General features: G+C 43.4%; 1 protein-coding gene across 1 annotated transcript in view; it reads left to right on the plus strand.

The window, feature by feature from the left end:
- Positions 1 to 21,327, plus strand: part of CNMD (chondromodulin) — a 66,727-nt gene that overhangs the window by 30,850 nt on the left and 14,550 nt on the right. The window contains exons 4-5 of the mRNA XM_088476148.1: positions 14,644 to 14,757; positions 21,011 to 21,164. Of these exons, the coding sequence (XP_088332274.1) occupies positions 14,644 to 14,757; positions 21,011 to 21,164 (268 nt within the window). The remainder of the gene's footprint in view (positions 1 to 14,643; positions 14,758 to 21,010; positions 21,165 to 21,327) is intronic.

Genomic DNA, 21,327 nt, shown 5'->3' on the forward strand with positions numbered 1-21,327 from the left:
TTAAAGACCGCATATTACACCTCCACCTCTTTGCACCCCCTGTTCTGATACCTGTGCCTGTATATACCTTGTTAACACAACTAAACTGGGATCAGCAAGGCAATACGTATGTTTTGCAGTGGTAATTCCTCTTTTTGGGTGATTTCCTATGCATACACTGATCTATCAGTTTGATTCAGAGTTGTACACTACAGATGCGTCCAGTTATGTTGTGGCTGATCGTGGCACAAACGTGCGCACGCATCATGCCATGTGATTCCCTGTGAGTGCATACGCCATGGTACGATATGGCATGCACTGCAATCGCCCCATGCATCCCTATGGAGGCGGGGTAATGTAAAGTCACCTTGTTTGAGTGAGCTTGCCACTTATATCCGCTACTAAATGCAATTAGCAGGACATACTCACAATATCCCAGGTGATCCTCCCAGTCAGTGTGTGTAACGGTGGCTATCTCCAAGCGGACTTGTTCACCGTGATGGTCGGACTTGATCCTACTAAGAGGTAATCCAGGGTGGCTGGAAAGTTTAGATCCTCATAAATCCAGTATCCAATTAAAGGATTTGGAGTAATCCATACAGTCCCAGTATTCTTGTCCTTAACGCGTTTCTCCGTTTAAATATAGTCACGGTTTCTTCAGAAGGTAAGCTTGTAACATGTGTTTGCACGCAGTGCCCCACGAGCCGCAGCCTGATTGACAAGCGTTTAAGGTCCGGGGCGGTGCCGGCCTCTGTCCTGGAAAATTTGGGCGTGACGCCTCTGTTTTCTGGGAATGCCAAGGCCAGGGTCTATCTGTCGACGCAGATTTCCTGTCCTCGGAAACTGAGCTGCAAGGTCCAATCTGGTCGATAGTGTCGCAGAAGATCCGACTGCGTCTTGGGAAGCAGCTCTCGGACCTGCAATACTGACAGGAGGCATCTTTTCTCCTCAGACGCATTAGCATCGCAGCAGCAATGCTTACAGTGTCCATCTCTGAATAAGCCCCTAAGGTACAATCCCCTGTAAAAATCTGGTTACTTGTAAGAAAATACATTTTGTTCCTTTTTATTACAGTTGTTTTTCAAGCTGCTATTAATGATTTACAATATGCTCATTGTCATGTGGTTACCAAGGAAACTAGTCACATGACATAATCAGACTCTCCTCTTCTCAGTTTTTGAGTCCAGTGCACAAACACTTCTTCCTTTGCCAGGATGTGACCACTGAGAATACTAAGTAATGTGAGCAATTTATGATAATTCATCCATTGCACCATACCATCCAGTCACCTGAAATCACAGACCCTGACTTTGACTCTGTGATGAGGTGATTATCTGCTTGAGAACGAACTTTAGTCTTAATATGAAAATAATGTGCATATAGATTTCCAACAGATTCATTGTGCAAACTCCTCATGTGTGACATGTCCGCTAGGTGACAACTCCTGATGTATGCCTTTTGGGGGCTTGTCCACGATTATGTTACTTGTCACATTGGGGGTAAGTGTGAGCGCAGCACTCTGTCGGCTGCTGGGCTGCCCTCAGCCTCTCTGTGCTCTAAACGGATGCTGAGTGCTCTGCCAAGTGTCCCAGACTGCCCAAACAAGAGGTACTCTCCCACTAAAATTGGAATGGTTGGGAGGTTTCTGCATACACTAGATTCATAACTACTATATCAGCAAGGTGTGTGGTTTCCACTAACGAGGTCAGCGCTTCGATTAGGCAGCTTCCTAGGGCCCTACACCTGAATGGGTATCACTGAGCACAAAAATTAAGGATGTCTCTAACATCCATATCCTTAATGAAAATATTTCAGCTCCAGATTATCTGACAAGCTTCCTCCAGCCCTCAGCACCACCCTTGCACTCATCTATCAGTGACCTCAGTTAGTGATGTAACAGGGCAGCAGTGTACCCTGTGCTGGGCCTTACCCCTGAGCACATGAAATCATAATATCACACAGAGGTGGTGGGCCCGCAAGCACCAGGAAGTGCATCACTGCCAGAGCGGCTGTACAGAGGGCATGGTGCATGCCTGGAGCGTCCAAAGGGCAATCTGGATGGCACTGCTGCAGCTATAGTGGCTGCAGGGTGCCGTCCAGGCACTCTGCTAGCCAGAAGCAAGAGCCGTGGGGCAGCGATGGTGCCGCCCACAGAGCTCTGTGCTCTGTGTACAATGCTAGTTATGGCCCTGGCTTAGAGTTATGCAGGCAGTGGGAACAGTCCCTTTCCTCTCCTCAAGTCCTCTACTTCCTAACGAAACTGGATCAGAACCTTTATATACCCCTGCCTATACCTTCTAAATATCCTTCCTATAAACCTCTAAGAATAACGCTAATTTGCGTACGCAGTCTGACCGCAAATAAAGACAGGAGTGGAATCTGTGGTTCCAACGCACAAGTATTATTCAGGTAAAAGTACAGTCAGTTACACGCAATTGATACATACACAATTTAGGCGTAAAAGGCAATATTACAGACCCAAGTACAGTATACATACGCTGCGCCTCCAGACCCAGAGATAGACCTCAGACTAGAGACCCTCAGTTCATACAACCTTCAGCATGGACTCACTAACCAGTATTCGGACACATGTATTTATCCCCCCCAGACTAAAACAGGACAAAGGGGAAATTTCCTGCTGATGTCATTGGTTCCCAGAGGAGAAGCATATGTTACAGCACATTTAACAGGCTGGTTCAAATAGACTCCCCCTGCCTCTAACAGCAGGGGAATCTTTCTAATAATGCCTCCTGTAACATTCCAACAGCTAAACATTTTGTTGCTTGTAAGTTCTGCGATCCGTAACTTGAGTTTGCATGATGCGATCTCTCCACCGATAACACCGGGATGCTGTAAAAAACGTACGCATCAGAACCAAACACACCTTGCTTATCATGTATAATACCTTAGTTATCAAAAACCTTTATTTTCAGCATTTAAACTAACTTAACCAATTTGGATCATACATTTTGATGCTTATGGAACCTTATGTGTGAATATGAAATGTGTGAGTATTCGGGGTTTGATATAAAGACATATTTAATGTGTGTGTGAAGATAAGTGCATTTGTCTCTAACATTTTAGCATGCTGGGCCAGATAGTTCTACATGTCCTGTCAGCAGGCCCTCCCACCTTTCCTGTGTCATTGCAGGAAGCTTGCTTATTTATTCTAGCCAGACCACCCGTAGTGAACAAACACTATGCAGGAAGCTTATCTACACAAGCCAGTTGTCACCTGGCCACTTGCTTAACGCAATACTTTAAAGCCATTTCTGGAATATATCCTTTATAATACGTAAAGTAATGAAATAGGCTTTTAGTGAATCACCATAACATATGATAATGGTCACAGATGCATTCGCATGATGCTAATGGTATTATCGCCACATGTACTAAAATGTGAGTTTATCTAAAATGGCGCTTAGGCGGCCATTTCGCAAAATGGCGTCTTGCGGCCAGTCGCAAGATGGTGTCGCTGCGATTCAATTTTAAACTGGTCTTGTCTCAGCCAATAATCCAGCTTCGACATTCCCTCTGATTCCCAGCCTGTCAATCACAAGTTCCACCCCTCAGATTACACGAGGAGCTGCTGCTGAATGGAGCCTGGCACGTTATTTCATTAATGACTTCTTGGTGAGGTGTTGAGTGGGGCGGGTTTGGATGAGATCCTGCTGAATTCACTGCCTCTGCGTCAACCTGGTCTGAGATAAGCACATAATGCGCGGCACGTCATGTCCTTGGGGCACTGGTGCACGGTACATCATGTCATTAGGGCACTTATGTGCAACAATCATATCATGAGGGTATCTGCATGTTCCACAACAAAGATATCTGGACTTTTGGCCGCCGGATTTGTGCAAGGTAACGGTCTTGGTACAGATCACTCTTGCTTTAGTCTTGTGGTTAGAGAGATGTTTAGTCTGGGGATGATGGTGTCTGTTAGCGCGTAGCTGCTGAGCCCATAACCTATTAGCAGAGTAAGAGATGCTGCTATCAATAGGAAATGTGAGTGGACGTGCTGGGGGCACTAGTGTGCGGCACATCATTTACTGGGGGTACTGATGTGTAGCACATCATGTAATAGGGCACTGATGTGGCACATCATGTAATGGGGGCACATATGTGTGGCACATCATGTATTGGGAGTACTACTGCATGCCTCTACACTCCCCCCCTCCCCCCTCTCCTCTCTGCAGAGTCTCACTCTGTAGAGTAGTGTTTAGTAGCACAAATTAGGGCCAGTGAAACAAAGTACAACTAATCAGTGTCAATACCCATCATAGAGTTTTTTTCACCCTTGTGGTCCTTGGAATGTTTTTGTTTACAAATAGTTATGCTATGGGACTGTGGCCCACAATTGTCTAGTTAGGCCTCTGCAGAACAAACTAAGAAAAATATCAGCTTTATCACAAAAGTAAAAAGAAAAACTTGCTACCCAAATGAAATGTGGTATTGCACTGTTACCATATGTTTCCATCGGTAAAGCTATAGTAAGTGTTTTAATCATCACTTTTGTTACTATGCAGGGGTGTAACAACAGCCCCTGAAGACTCCGTGGTGGCTTAGGAGTGTGGGCAGGGGGGGGGGCGCTTGCAAGTGTGGCATTTTTGAGGCGCACGCTAGGGCCGCAGGCAGCAGCGGATTTACCGCTAGGCATCCCAGGGGGCCCGTCGACAGATGCATTGGAGACAAGGGTATTTGTAATTTCCGGTAGACCGCAAGCTCCGCCAAAAATGTCAGAACGCTGAACTGGCTGAGTCCCGGCAAACTGTCAATGATTAGACAGCTGCCGGGTGCCAGCTCCAGTGCACGCCTGCATCCACTCACATTCAGAGCCTTGTGCAAGTGACCAGTCCTGACGCATGTGCATATGACGTCACATGCACAGTGAGAGGAGCCAGGATGGAAGAACATAAAACCCCTTCCGTAGCCGTACCTGGAAGTGACGTGAGTGAGGGCGGAAGTGGAGATTTCTGCCCACACTCTACCCAAAAATAAGTAAGTTGGCCCCTTGCGGGCTCACTTCGCTCGCCACGCTGCAGCCACGGTGGCTACTTCGCTCACCACATGAATGTATTCCCCCTCTATGCCCACTTGGTTGGTAGGGAATGACGTTGGATACTGGCAGATGACGTCATCGTACATCTACGGAAAGGGATCTATCTCTTCCTGAGCCAGGATGCGCACAGGGGTAAGTGAAGAGTGTGAGTCGCTACCTTCTGAGCCCTGAGGTATGTGTTTCTGGTGCAACAGTTGTGCCAGGCTGCAACCGTACTTTAGTGTAAGGTACTAGCCGCCTGCTACAAAGGGGAAGGGGCACAGATGGGGGGGCTGGGGGCACACATGACTGTCTGAGCCTGGCCCTGATTGCTGTGTCTCTCAAGGGCTATGGGCGGCTGCCTGCCAGTGCGAGGTGAGTGGGCAGCTCAAATCCTGGGGACAAAAAGGTGAGAATTTTTTGGGGGGGTTACACATAAATGTGTAGGGGGCATTACTGTGACATAATGTGTAAGGGGTATTTTGGTGGCTTAATATGTAAGGGACATTACTTTGGCATAATGTGTAAGGGGCATTACTGTCAGATAATGTGTTGTAAGGAGCAATTCTGTGGGGCAAAATTAGTTGTAAGGGGCATTATTATGTGGCATAATCGGTTGTAAAGGGCATTACTGTGTGGCATAATGGGTTGTAAGGGGCATTACTGTGGTATATGGGTTGTGAGGGGCATCACTGTGTGGTATAATGGGTTATAATGGGCATTACTGTGTGGCATAATGTGTAAGGGGCATTACTGTGTGGCATAAAATGTACAGGGCACTGCTAACTTTTTTGGCAGGGGGGATCAAAATTTATAGTTACACCACTGTTACTATGGGTGTACAACTCCTAAATTCTAGATTACTAGCATAATTCCAGCCAGATATAAAGACTCCTATATTCATCTCAAAAATGCAATATATGGAACTAGAGCTTCTCAGGTGCTCATGCGTAGATTACACAGAGAGCCCCTAGAAAGGTTCAGTGAAGGTAACTTGATTGTGCGATGCCTCACTAATGAGATCTAAGGAGTTCACAAAAGCAGTCTTCTAGTTGTGTATAAGGTTTGGGTATTTGTATTTGTCTTTGCTATAAATCTGTGCCTCCAGGTGAATAGTTGTTGTTATTTGGACTTCACAGTTATCACAATGGAACCAATTCGCGGAATTTGTCAGATTCAATGCATAATAGAAATCTGCACAATTTCTACAGCCCATGGGCCTGGGGGCCTGATTCACTATGGATCGCAATTCTGCTTATACGCACGCAAATGCAGTTGCTAATATCAGCGGGGATATGCAAATGTTCCCATTCGCAATGCGATCACAGCCTAACATAAAGACGCCCACTTCCCCTTACTTACATCCGTATACTTTGACAATATAGCGAAACAACCCAGAAGCACACTTGCACAAGCCCTGACCTTACTCAGGAATTGCTAACAGCCACGTACGCTATGAGACCTCAGGCTGCATATGGTATCGCAGTGAATAATTAATGCACGCCCCTGTAACGCCGTTGAAACACACTGGCATGCCTGCTTTCGCCCGGCCACCCCCCCGTGACCACCCATAAACGGCACTTCCTGTCAATCGCTCTGCCGTGGGTCTGCGTACACATTACGAACTCATTCCCTAGCACAGTGACTGGTTCACGCACGCGCACTGCGATGCATACGCAGTACGCAACAATCATCCAGTTGTGTGCGTCTTAGCAGTGATCCGTAATGAATTGGGCCCTGATTCAGCAAGGATTGCTACTGCGATCACGGTAGCAATCGTGCACGCAGTTCTGTTGTGAAAGTATGCTAATAATTGCAATCACAAAGGACTTGCACGGACAACATGCAGACGCCTACTTCCCCTCTCACACATCCGTAATACCTTGCAATTATAGCCAAAACATCAGTAACATCGAAGTACCACCCCCAAACGGTACTTACTGTCTATCACTCTGCGATGGTTCTATGTGGCCACTGTGATTGCAGACCCGATCGCAGTGGTGCTTTCATGCACGTGCACTGTGATGAATATTGCCAAACAAGTGTCCATCTGCATACACTTTAGTAGTTGCGATCCTTGCCAAATTATGCCCTGTGTCCTTTGCAAATGGTTTATTCATATCCATCAATATTTTAACTGTGTTCCTAGCTAGCGGCGTGACAATGTCAGCTTGGTGTGTACCATATAGCTTGGGGCATACATCGCACTTTTTATGCGCTAGGTCACTTCCCGCCCCTAAAATCTTGCCTTTATTACGACCTGCCCACCCCATCCTGTACACCAAAGCTGCAGTGAGCACATTGTCTGCACATCTGACCTGCACCTCCCACCAGTAACAGCAGTTAGGACAGACAGAAGTCCTATTGTGGAGACAGCAGGATAAGCCCCTAATATCCAGATAATATGGGGATGTAGAGATGTCATAGATGTAAAAATAATTTCCTTTGTAAACACAATTTCCAAGTAGGTGCAGTTTTTCTTTGACCTTCATTTTCTCAGGGTTGACAACAAATCTTAGGTCACAAGCACAAATGATTTCAATAAGACTGTCGCTCCTAATAAGAGGTGTCAGAAGTGGGACACAGCAAAAATGGTTTCTGCACCTATCAACACTGTTAGAAAGCTTTGAATGTGTTAATGGCTTGATACACCCTGAAAGAACTTGAGTGAAGTACACGCTAACAAACTGATAATTTACTTGTATCAGCCATGAGGGAGGGCCCAGAGCTTCCGTGTGATTTATGTGCCCCGGGATTAAACTTCCACTTCAATTACATATCACAAACAAGATGCACTTGGAACAATATTTGTGAGATGTCAGCTAAAATGGAATTATATTTTTCTGATGACAACCAGAAGCACTCAGCATCCTATTTTTTGCTTCTGTTGCTGTTTATCAAGTGTGAATATAAAATCCACTTTATACTGGTGTTGTTTGGGCTACAGGATATGCCCTTATGGGTATAGCAAATGTGAGAGGAACTGCAGCATAAATATGGGATTACCTAGCAGCAAATCATTATAGTGTGTGTTTTTTTTTTTAAGGTTAGGACTCTGACTATTCCTGTTTGCATTCTGTGCTGTCATTTCAATGTGTATGGCGAGAACAATAAAGCTATGACATTTGTAATTCTAAAATCTCTAGGGATCTGACATGTTTTTATTTTTCCTCAAGCTGGTCATTGGCATAGGGGACATTTGTTGGCTTAGTAATAAAAAGTAAGAAAGCTGATAATCCTCTTACTGATAAAATAGCAAATGGAGGATCATGTACAGAATGGTGATAAGTACTAATTCCAGAGAGCTACCATCACTTCATGCAAAATATAAATTAGCCTCCAACTATTTACATAGCAATCACAATAGTACGTAAAAACATTGACAAATGTGTGTGTGTATGTATGTATGTGTATATATATATATATATATATATATATATATATGGCATGTATGTATATATATGTGTGTATGTATGTGTGTGTATGTGTATATATATATATATATATATATATATACACAATGTGTATGTATGTTAATTTTTATATATATATTTAATATGGATGTGTGAGTGTGTGTATATATATATATTTACATTTACAGCATTTATTCCACACCTGCCTAAAACTTTGCACGGTACTGTATATGGAATCGGTATGAAATACCGCCGCGGAAGCCCGACAGCGCTGGAAATCCCGGTCGTGGATGGGTAAGTATTCTCTAACCTAACCCTAACCCTCCTTAGGGGTGCCTAACCCTAACCCCCCCTTCCCCACTGCCTAAACCTAAGTCCCCCCCGGGGGTGCCTAACCCTCCCTCCCCTTAGCCTAACACTAACCCTCCCGGGGGGGGGGGGGGGGCGGGGGGGGGGTGTGTGTGTGTGCCTAACCCTAAGTCCCCCGGGGGGGTGCCTAACCCTAACCCTCCCTCTCCTTAGCCTAACCCTCCCAGGGGGTGCCTAACCCTAAGTTCCCCCCGGGTGGCCTAAACCTAACCCTCCCCCCCCCCCCCCCCGCGGCTGTCCGCTCACGGTGCCCGGCATCCCTTCGATCGGGATGCCGGCGCCGGTCTTCCGGCGTCGGGGAAATGCCGGGCGTCTACATCTAGACGCCCAGCATTTCATCCCTCACCGGGATATGACAGTCGGGAAGCCGGCTGCCGGTATCTAGGATTGTTTAGTTTGTCCCATTACTTTTGGCCCCTTAAAAAGTGGGAGGCACAAATTAAGGGGCCTATTCATCAACACTAAAATAACGTTTTTAAGGACATTTTCCTTAAATAACGTTATTTTGGTATTCATGTAGCCACTTAGCACAGGAGATATCACAGATATCTCCTTGCTAAATTCCCCTGCGTTAATTTCCACACTCCCCATACATTAGTATGGGGATGTGGAAATTGTGGTATTCATCAAATTCCGAAAATTATCAATTTTCGGAATTTGATGCAGTTACTATTCGCCACTGTGAGGTGGTGAATAGCAGGTGAAACTTACCTGTATCCGCGTGTGCAGGTCCCCCGACGAGTCCCTCCGGTGCTCTGCTCCGTCCTCAGGCTCCGGAGGCCTGTCGGACATGTGTGCTCCCCAGCAGAGCACAAGAAAGTTTAGAAAAAGAAAAAAAAATATTTTTTTATTCTAATCTGTCATGTGGTCTGCTGGGAAACCACATGACAGACCAGCAGGACGGAGCCGGAGGCTGCTGCTCGGACAGGTAAGTCGGGGGGGGGGGAGGTGAGCGGAGGGGGGAGGGGGGTACACAAACTTAACGCATCTGTAGGCAGTGCTGCGCATGCGCTGGTTTTATAGATGTAACAGCGCATGCGCAGCACTGTTTCCAGATGCGATAAGGTAGTGTAGGCAGGGAAAAGTATCTATTTCCCGAAAAGCTGTCATCGCAAAAATTACAGCTTTTCGGAATGGATACTTATGGAGAGGTGGAATGATGAATTCCACCTATAATTAGCTAGAACTCCATGAGAGTTCTAAAGCTAATTATCTCCAGAGAATTTTTAAGTTTAATGAATAGGCCCCTAAATCTGAAAGTCTGCAGTTAAATCACATCTTGTTTGTTTCATTTCAAACCCATTGTGGTGGTGAATAGAGGCCAAAATATGAAAATTCTGTCAATGTCCCAATATTTATGCACCTGACTGTATGTGTGTGTGTATATACAGTACTGTGCAAACATTTTAGGCAGGTGTGGAAAAAATGCTACAAAATAATATAATATAAAAAAATAGTGTTATCATTTTTTATCAATTAACAAAATGCAAAGTTAATGAACAGTAGCGAAATCTAAATCAAATCAATATTTGATGTGACCACCCCGTGCTTTCAAAACCGCATCAGTTCTTCTAGGTACACTTGCACACAGTTTTTGAAGGATCTCAGCGGGGCAGTTGTTCCTATAATAAATATATATAATGTATGCGTGTGTGTGTGTATATGTATGTGTGTGTGTATATGTATGTATATACACACACACACACACACATAAATATATATATTTATATGTGTGTAGTGTATGTGTTAGGGGCGTATTTGCCACAAGGCAACATAAGCGGCCGCCTAGGGCCCGGCAGGTCCCAAGGTGCCCGTGGCAGGGCCAGACAAAACTAGACGACATGTTTTCGGACTCGGAATCACTGTTCCTTTGCCCAGTGTAAACTGTTCCCAGAGGAGCACAGCGCGAACCCGCTCTGCACTCCCACATCGGCTGCACTCTGCACTGTAGTCTCTGCAGTGCATGTTTGAAAGCAGGGTGTGACTTCCCGGCTCCAGCCAGCTCCATGCGGCCCACTGGGGGGGCTCTGTCCCCTGGGCGCTAGAATAATGGTGCTGTGTGTGGGGACCCAGTCCAGGAGTGCCATCACCTTGACAGTCAGAGGAAAGAGATTAGTGGAGGAGGCTGCTGTGTACACGGAGAGGTGAGCTGTGCTGCAGTTCACAATCAACCTTCTATAGTCCTGGAGGGACTATATAGAAACACTTACTGACAGACACTGTTACCGACACAGTTACTCCCGAGGGGGGAGGGGGCGCGGCTGGTTGGTTGATGCTTCAGCACCCACCTGCTATAGTCCGGGAGGGGGTTTGTGTGTCTTCTTGTGCTCTGTGAATACATAATAAATTAATGTGTGTGTCAGTAAGTGGTGTTAGTAAGTGTGCGTGTCAGTAAGTGGTAGTAAGTAAATGGTGTCTGTGTGAGTAAGTGGTATCCGTGTTAGTGTGTTTGTGTCAGTAAGTTTTGTGTGTGTCTCTGTAAGGTATGTGCCAGTAAGGGGTGTCTGTCTGTATGTACTGTATAATAATGTGCTAATAAGTAGTGTCAGTAAGGGGAATCTTTCAGTATGTGGTATATGTGTCAATAAGTGTGTGTGTGTCAGGAAATGTTTGTGTCAGTAAGGGGTGACTGTCAGTAAGAGGTGTCTGTGTTACTAGGTGGTGTTTGTGTCAGTAAGTGGTGTTTGTCAGTAAGTGGTATCTGTGTCAGTAAGAAGTGTCTGTGTAGGTAAGTGTGCCTGTGTCACTAGGTGGTGTTTGTGTTAGTAAGCAGTATCTATGCCAGTAAGCGATGTCTGTCAGTATGTGTGTCTGTGTCAGTAAGAGGTGTTTGTGTAGGTAAGTGTGGCTGTGCCAGTAAGCGGTATCTGTGTCAGTAAGCGTTGTCTGTCAGTAAGTGCGTTTGTGTCAGTTAGAGATGTCTGTGTAAGTAAACATGTCGTGTCAGTAAGGTGTGTCAGTAAGGTGTGTCAGTAACTGTGTCGGTAAGTGTCTGTCAGTAAGTGTGTCCATATCAGTGTCAGTAAGGGGTCTGTGTCAGAAAGTGGTACCTGTCAGTAAGAGTGTCTGTGCGTTCAGCTACTGTATGGCAGTAGTGTTTGTGTGCGGCTATGGGGCATTGTGTGTGTGGCTGTGGGGGCAGCGTGTGTGTGTGTGTGTGGCTGTGGGGGCAGCGTGTGTGTGTGAGGCTGTGGGGGCCGCGTGTGTGTGAGGCTATGGGGGCCGCGTGTGTGTGAGACTGTGGGGGCAGCGTGTGTGTGAGGCTGTGGGGGCTGCGTGTGTGTGAGGCTATGGGGGCATTGTGTGTGTGTGTGAGGCTGTGGTGGCATTGTGTATGTGAGGCTGTGGGGGCAGTGTGTGTGTGTCTAAAATGGCATTCAGTTGAGGGAGTGGGGCCCCAAACTGATATGTTGCTTAGGGCCCCATGAGGTCTAACTTCGGCTCTGGTGTGTGTATAAAAAGTCTATTCAGTTCAGCACTCTGGACGAATGTACAAACTAGGGTGCCTTCCTAATGTTTCATACACGGAGAATTCCTATAGCGATGCACGGCAGCACCGCAAAACTAAGGAAAACAAGGCAGCACTCCTAGGTTAAATGATGTTCAAATATATTGAAGTGACCAAAAACATGGGTACAGATAAGGTCGACGTTTCAAGGTCCTAAGACCTTTTCATCAGGACTTGCTTATTTGCAGTCCTGATATATATATCTGTATAGATGTGTGTGTATATGTGTGTGTGTATATGTATGTATGTATATATATATATATATATATATATATAAAATATATGTGTATTAAACCTTCAATCGTCAGAGGGGTGCCTTGTGTAACACCATGCGATAAACACCTTTTTAATAACTTTTATGAAATAAAGACTCGGAGAAATGAGATTTGGCAGAAAAAATAGTTAGCAATTTATTCAAATTATCTAATGAGTATTAAATTTATCTAAACTGACCGAAAGTATAATGGCAAAGAAAGGACGGCAACATTCAGCTTACTACCAGACATGCAGCACGCAGACATGCATACCAAGCGGACACCGCCCAAGGTGCAGAGCAACCAGTAACTAAACAACTGTCAACAAAAAGGTATCCACTCAACCCTCTAACATAACTACCCACCCGGAAGGGTGATGACTCTATCCCCGGGAAGGTGATCCAGACAACTAAAAAGTCAAAGAAGGTGAGCACACCCAAAGACTATAATACTACAACTGAAAGAGATTTGCACCCTAAGTGGCGACCTGCAGTTCTTTCCCGCAACAGAAAACAGCTAACTACAAAATTCCCAGGAAACACATAAGGAGGGAGGGTGGGAAGACAGGAACAAAAGAGGCTTTGTCTCAGCCCACACAGCCTCACATACAAGATAAAACACACACACCTATCCAAACTAAGTCACATGGTGTTACCTAAGCCAGCCCCCAGACTTGAGGTTTAACCCACTCCGTTCTTATTCAATCACTCTGTCATATAATTGTTGCTGAGCCCCTGTGCTAAGACTTCACACTCCCCCTCTCCTCTCCTGAAGTTCCGACAGCCCTGCGGGAGCCGGAAAGAGACTGCAGAGAATGAGCCAGGTGCACTACTTATAAAAACATTGCAGTGGGCGCACGGCAAATCGACATTGAGACGGTAGCCGGCTCCGCCCCCAGAAGTCAGAACACAAAAACAATAAGACTGAAAACTTTGAGTGTGTATATGTAGTTATTATCCGGTTGACGAAAAGCCGGCACTCACAATGCCGGCACCGGAATCCCGACACCAGCGCCGACATCCCGACAGGTAATGATTGGGTTTAGGGTTAGGCACTTGGGGGAGGGTTGGGCTACGGGGGGATGGTAGGCTGCCCTATGGTTAGGTTTATCCTAACCCTGTCGGATCCTGAGTGCAGGCATCCCATATCCAACCATGTGTGTGTATACTGGTGCCTTGGTACAAGTATACACAGCTAGTTATATTGCGCAGCACAAAATACTCAAAGCATAAAAATAAATCCTGGCCTGTCCAGCACTAACTATACATAAGTCTCCCTCTTTAGTGGTGGGAGGACCTAATGTCCAACTCACTCAAAACAGCATTTAAATACAGCATTTATATAAAACCATAGCAGTGTCTCCAAACACCTCTATCAGTCTGCTCCCCAGGTAGTGAGAGACTGGCAGAGAAACTGACACACCTTTTATCAGCCTGTCACTGGTGGCATGGTAATCAAGGCTGTTCATTAACTGGATAATTACCAGGATCTTATATACTCCTTAAGTAAAGAAATGTATTTCCAAATGGATACTTCCCCTTCAGATAATCGACCCTATTGCCAATGAGTAATTTATACTGATGCTTAATTGATTATACGATTATTCTGCAGTGCTTTACAGAGATATTTTCATTCTCATCAGTCTCTGCCCCTGTGGTGCTCACAATGTATATTCTCTACTACATGGACATACAAACAAACACACTCACTAGGGTTTTTTATTTTTATTGTTTTGGAAACCTACACTAACATGAGGGAACATACAAACTCCTAACAGGACATTGGTCAGGAATTGAACTTATGACCATTACATCTTTTATTTATTCTCCCCATAGTCCAAAAGTATAATGACTCCACTTGGGGCAAGAACTGATCAGAATGGTTAAAGCACTGTATGATGTGTTGGCACTATAATACTGTAAATAAATGCTAATAATCTCAATAATTTGTTCCTTAAAAATAAGATTAATTGAACATTTGTGTGCAGCTCAGACAGATAATGCACATTCTCAGGAGAGGTCTGCGAGGGTCTGTTCTGTGCTAGTTGCATCAGCATTGTGCATAATTGTGTATATCTTTTAGGGTATTACCGGAATTCGTTTTGCTGGAGGAGAGAAATGTTACATTAAAGCTCAAGCTAAGACCCACATTCCGGATGTTGACAGTGTGACAAAGGAAAGCCTTTCGTTTGAGTTGGTAAGAACCAGACAAAAGAATGAAAATGTCAGAGTTTAAATCCATTGTGCCAAGAAGTTTCAGTGTAAAGATATGTGTCCTGTTATTTCAGACATCGTAAGAAGCATTAGCCTCCTGTGCATGTGTAGTACAGTATGAAAGAGACCAACTAAACTCCTGTCTAGTTTAAGGGTTTGCACATAATAAGAGAAGCATTAGTATGGAGTATTTAATAATGTATTTATTTTGCTAAGGTAAGAATACCACTCTGCACTCATCTGCATGTCTGGCTACCAATGTGCAATCACTAGTAGGGTATGTCTACATAGTGACAGTGATAAAACAGGTATTTATTACAATTGTATAGAGAATTGCCAACATGAATATACAACTGTTTGTTTTTATTATCAATACAAAGGATCAATGAAGACTAACATCACAATAAAACAATTTTATGGCTTGTAATTAGTATATATATATAAAAATAGAATATAACCTTTAAAGACTTTGGTCCCACCCTTCTCTCATCATGATACATTTATATCCGGCTGTCCCCATATCTTGTTAATAAAAATCATCATCGTCACCATTCTGTTATCTACTGTATGTTAACCCCACATGCTGTTAGCCAACAGTCATTTTATATTCAGTCGTTCTGGCCCTCGCAGAGTTTGTGATGACATGTTTTCACTGAGACAGTTTCACAGCAGTTATCGATCCCAAGCTGCTATCACTATGATGACCTGCGAGACCCACGCATCTGTCCTCTGTCTCTTGTTATGGACAGAAGTGAAATTAATATCCTCATTAATGTTCTTATGGTCTTTTGTCATTATTATTAGCATGGGATGAAAGAGTGGTTAAGGTATCATGTGCCTGAGGAACCTCTGACCACACAGTTAGCGCAGGTGACTTGACAGATATCATATTTTTCTCTATTTTTAAGAACTATTTACATTCTTTCAGCACCATTGGGGATAGGCCTCTCTTCTGATGGGTCAGTATTGAATAGATTTTTTTTGTTGTTGTTGTCAAGAGAAATTGTCATTTTTAAAACATTATAAATTGAAACATCATGTAATCAGTGAATATGTATTCTAACATCATGTAATCAGTAAATATGTATTCTATCATCATGTAATCAGTGAATATGTATTCTAACATGTAATCAGTGAATATGTATTCTAAAAGACTGGCCCTGATGGAGACCTATTTCAGTCTTCCCTACATCAAAGGCAATTATGTTCATTAACGAGTATTCTGCAGCAGTAATATTTAGAAGATCCATGTTTCAGGTATTTCTGAAGTTTTCTTTTGATCCGAACCCTCGATGGAAAGCTTACAGAGATATTGTTTTCTGCAGACCATGTGTGCTACTTACTCAATGAGCCAGGAGCCCCTACTACTACACTGTACTGCACAATCAGTCAATTATATCTAGACAGACCACTGATCTTTCAAGGATATTCATATGCACTTGATGTACTTGCGTAATATATCATATAAATTGCTGCCTTTAGGTCATACCAATTCTTCTTTGCAGGGTATATTATCTCACAAATGTTTCTGCAGTGGCAACTTCAGTCAGTAAATTTAGAGAGGATTAGGCATGTTAGTGCCCACATCATACTGTTTATCACCTTTATTTTTTATCTTTTCTTTACAAGATATATATGCCTTGTGCATCATTCATATCCCAGACACGCGTCATGGTTATATTGTCCTCTGTTCAGATCAAAACCAATTACCAGGTGATATTCTCAATCATAATTATGACTCAAAACCTTTGCAAGCATTTTTGCACTAGATTGCTTTTCATAGTTGATGCATGCTAGAGGAGATATATATTTAAAATAATTGACACTGCTATGAACATTCATAAAATGTACTACATTAACTTTTAAAGAAAAACACAGTTATATGAAGAGAAAAAAAATTAGTAGCAGATATTATTATTATTTTTTAAAGTGAACCCGTTACCTGTAAACAGTTACATTTGTCAGTTTAACCAATATTTATCCTATGATTTACCTGTGAAACTAGTGATATCTGTGAAGCGAGATTGCATCAGTACAAAATCTGGCAGCCTGCACTGTGTACAGTGCTCGCTGTAACAAAATATTGCTTTAAAAAGAAAAGATAGTGATGTCACTAGTTCTCAGTGAACTGATAGCCTAAAGCCCACAAAATGGTCATCTACACTTGGTGTGCAGTTGACCGGTCTGCTTAAGAACACTTTTTTTCTTTACAGACCCTTTATCAACTTGGTATAATAAAGAAAAAAATAAAGAAAATTAGAAATGTTAAATAATAGACCTGTTTGAATCACCCATACAAACATATTTCACCTAAAAAGAAATTGCCTAAGATATATAAACATTAAATATGATTCTGCCCCTCTAGTATGTGGTGCCAGCTCGTCCGTCCAAGGGTTTTTATCTGTATAATAAATATTTTGCCGTCGATATATATTTCAGAAAATCAACATCAGCTAATTTCAAATGGTGTCATAAACTAAAAGGGATATGAATTATGTACTGTTCTAAAAGCTGCAGCATAACGTTATTCCCCTGGAGACGGAATGCAAATCAATGTGTACAATAAAGAAATTAGGCCCCCCCTCTCCTCATTGCTGTGTTGTTACCCAGTGTCATGATTACATGTATGGGGAGTAATTACTATAGTAATGCCACATTATTAATAGATAGTAGTACAGTTAGCCACCAGGGTGTAATGCCGTGTCCTGTCCAATGATAATGTTTTTGCATTTTAATGCTGCATGTATTCCTGCAGTCACCTGAGTAATGAGACCTACTATCCAGTCTCGCTGTCATTGTGTATTACTGTATAGAAAACACACAGCCGTTTAATATATCCGTTTTGTCCCCGGTGTAAGTTTCACATCATTTGATGATCAGCAAGTCTGAAGCAGGAAAGCTGTAATAATATGTCCTCGCTAAGAGAATTCTCTGTGCAGTGATATACAGTCATGTTTATGATAATTGTTATTGGCTGTATAAATGCATCGTTTATAAAGATAGCATAAAGACATGATGATAATGTGGGGGAAATGTAATACTAGGTAATGTTGTCAGCCATATAGTAATGTTCTTTTTTATAGCGCAGTGGAAGTTGTTTATTTATTTATTTTGAAGGTCATATTCTCCGAATCTCAGGAGCTATTTATGCTAGTCTACTGGCAGCATTACATGATTGTATTATTTTGAATAGCAGTAAGTCATATTATTATATTATCTTATTATTGAATGTAATACACTGCGGCTGTAGCTATGTGTGTGTCACTGCCTAGATGGCTCTGTGCAAAGAGCAAATTAAGTGTATGTGATTTCTGTCTTTTATAGACTGGTCATTCTGCCATTATGTGAGTACCAGGGAGAGTAATAATCACTGTCCTGAGATGATGTTGTTGCTGAACAGACATTAAACAATATGGTCATACTGTAGCTGTTTTCACCAAGCTGACATCCAAAACTAGTAATTCACAATGGAACTCAGGATGATACAAATGTTTATTGACAATGTTACAGATGTGACCACATACATCTTACTTTCTCCTGCGTTCAACAGCCCTTCTTGTTGCGCCATGCCGTGGTGTGACACGGTAGCGCAGAGCGTCTTTTTGTGCTTCAAATGTGTCTTATTCGCATAGTGATTTAAATAGGATACACAAGCAGGTGTAGCGCCCAAGTGATTACTGAGCGTGTGCAGCCTTATTGGCTCATGCATGCCCGTTATTTAGGCCAAGTGATTACTGAGTGTGTGCGGCCTTATCGGCTCATGCGTGCCCGTTATTTAGGCCAAGTGATTACAGAGCGTGTGCGGCCTTATCGGCTCATGCATGCCCGTTATTTAGGCCAAGTGATTACAGAGCGTGTGCGGCCTTATCGGCTCATGCGTGCCCGTTATTTAGGCCAAGTGATTACAGAGCGTGTGCGGCCTTATCGGCTCATGCGTGCCCGTTATTTAGGCCAAGTGATTACAGAGCGTGTGCGGCCTTATCGGCTCATGCGTGCCCGTTATTTATGCCAAGTGATTACAGAGCGTGTGCGGCCTTATCGGTTCATGCGTGCCCGTTATTTAGGCCAAGTGATTATTGAGCGTGTGCGGCCTTATCGGCTCATGCATGCCCGTTATTAAGGCCAAGTGATTACAGAGCGTGTGCGGCCTTATCGGCTCATGCATGCCCATTATTTAGGCCAAGTGATTACAGAGCGTGTGCGGCCTTATCGGCTCATGCATGCCCGTTATTTAGGCCAAGTGATTACAGAGCGTGTGCGGCCTTATCGGCTCATGCATGCCCGTTATTTAGGCCAAGTGATTACAGAGCGTGTGCGGCGTTATCGGCTCATGCATGCCCGTTATATAGGCCAAGTGATTACAGAGCGTGTGCGGCCTTATCGGCTCATGCATGCCCGTTATTTAGGCCAAGTGTTTACCGAGCGTGTGCGACCTTATCGGCTCATGCATGCCCGTTATTTAGGCCAAGTGATTACTGAGCGTGTGCAGCCTTATTGGCTCATGCATGCCCGTTATTTAGGCCAAGTGATTACAGAGCGTGTGCGGCCTTATCGGCTCATGCATGCCCGTTATTTAGGCCAAGTGATTACTGGGCGTTTGTGCATGTGCAGTAATGTGATCAGATTCTAAATACAAATAAATCTTATGCATTATGTGGCCAGCAAAGGCTATTTTAAAGAACGAGCGGGATCAGCTTTCAGAAACCATCTCGTGAATTGTCTACGTAGACAAATGGTAGCGGAACACATTCTGTATTGCTGCAGTGGTAATACAGATTACGTACCGCAGCAAAATAAGGGACTTCCCAAATCCAAGTGACTGCATACAAAGATGCAGCATCGGTCGATGATCAGTGGATTATTGGACTTCTGAGTAACCCTATGGATGTGCAGGATGGACACAGGAACTGAGATGCCGAAGCCATTTTGACTACGTATGGGATCGCGGTCACAAGCAGAGACACGTCCTGAAAATGGTTATGACGTGCCTGCGTTTGGATCACCACCTCCCCATTGCCACCCACAAACGGTCCCTGTCTGTCAATCACTTTACAGATAAATCCTCACTGCGAGCGACAATGCAAATGACGCATGTACAGTGCGACTCAGACGCAGCGCAGATCACCAATTATCACTGCACATCTGAGTCAGGCCCTTAGTTAGGTATGAGTAACGTACATTCTTTCAGTATAGGATAGAGACCAGCCTGCTTTCCCACTCATCCATGTATTCCTTCTTCAGGTAATTAAAATAGGAACAAAATAAATGAAATTTATGTATTTTAGAGATTGGAGCAGCTATACATAAGAATGCACATTACCATTATATGTCTGTGTATAAATATGTATATAGGAAAACTTGAAGGCAGCACTCACGATCAAATCAAAATGTGGCAAATGAAAAAGTATGGCACTAACGCACCAGCCTTGGCGAAGAACGTCACTCCTCCTGAGCATCAATTACATTGTAAATTCCAATATACCCAGCTAGAAGGTGATCACTGCTCACCAGATACTCACTACACACCCCTGTAAGGCATTGCTCCAGCTGGAGAAGTTACTACTTGTGTCAAGAGGAACTAGTTGGGCAGCATCGGGGCAGTGCGCTCAGTACTCAAGGGAGCAGCAAGGAGTTCAAAACACAGCACTGGTACAAATATGAAGAGTATAGATCAGGCCACGGACTATGGCACAATTAAATCTATCAAGTAAAGTCTTAAAAGAGTTGGACAGAATGGGTTAATTTTTAAGATAAATTTTAAATCCATAGTAAAATATATTAGAAACCGTACAACGGATATCGTAACCTCTGGTTCAGTGTAATTGCATTTGTAATATATGGTCCGCAGCATTTACATATGAAATCTAGAACGTGCTCATGTTAACGTCAAACTACGAGGATTTATCATCTAGATGCAGGCTCATTTGACCTATATTCTCCAAACTCATATGTCATTTTAAAGTATGTTACTTTTAATTTACAGATAAAACACCAAGACCTAGTTTTAACAAATGGTGTTATGCTTTAGTTTAATTCCCATTTGCATAAGTGGCAGATAAGGAATAAAAGTATTTGCTGCCTTTGATAAATGTAGGCATTAGCGTCCTCATTAAACCAACTACTAATTTAAGCTCACAATAACTTGCACCAAACACTAATAAGAAAAAACAAAGTAATGTAAATATCGCTGCATGTTGTGATGTTTTATAGTTTGCACGCCATTTATATCTTGCCAGGAAGATGAGGTCATGCCGGCTAAGTTTGATGAGAATTCTCTTATCTGGGTGGCTGCCGAACAGCCCGTAAAGGATAACAGCTTCCTGAGCTCAAAGATCCTGGAACTGTGTGCAGATCTTCCCATCTTCTGGCTCCGACCAACATATCCCAAAGGTGCATCTTCTATACACAAACTGCTAAGTGTACACACAGTTTTGCAGGTGTCTAAAAGATCGGAAATACAAATATTAACAAACCTAGAAATAAATAGAAAATATTTTCACTCGCCTGTGTGCACATATGTGCATGTAGGAAGTACTGCTTATGCCAGACCAGC

The sequence above is a fragment of the Taudactylus pleione genome, unplaced genomic scaffold, assembly GCF_031769625.1.
Source record: "Taudactylus pleione unplaced genomic scaffold, aTauple2 ptg000005l, whole genome shotgun sequence".
NCBI lineage: Eukaryota > Metazoa > Chordata > Amphibia > Anura > Myobatrachidae > Taudactylus > Taudactylus pleione.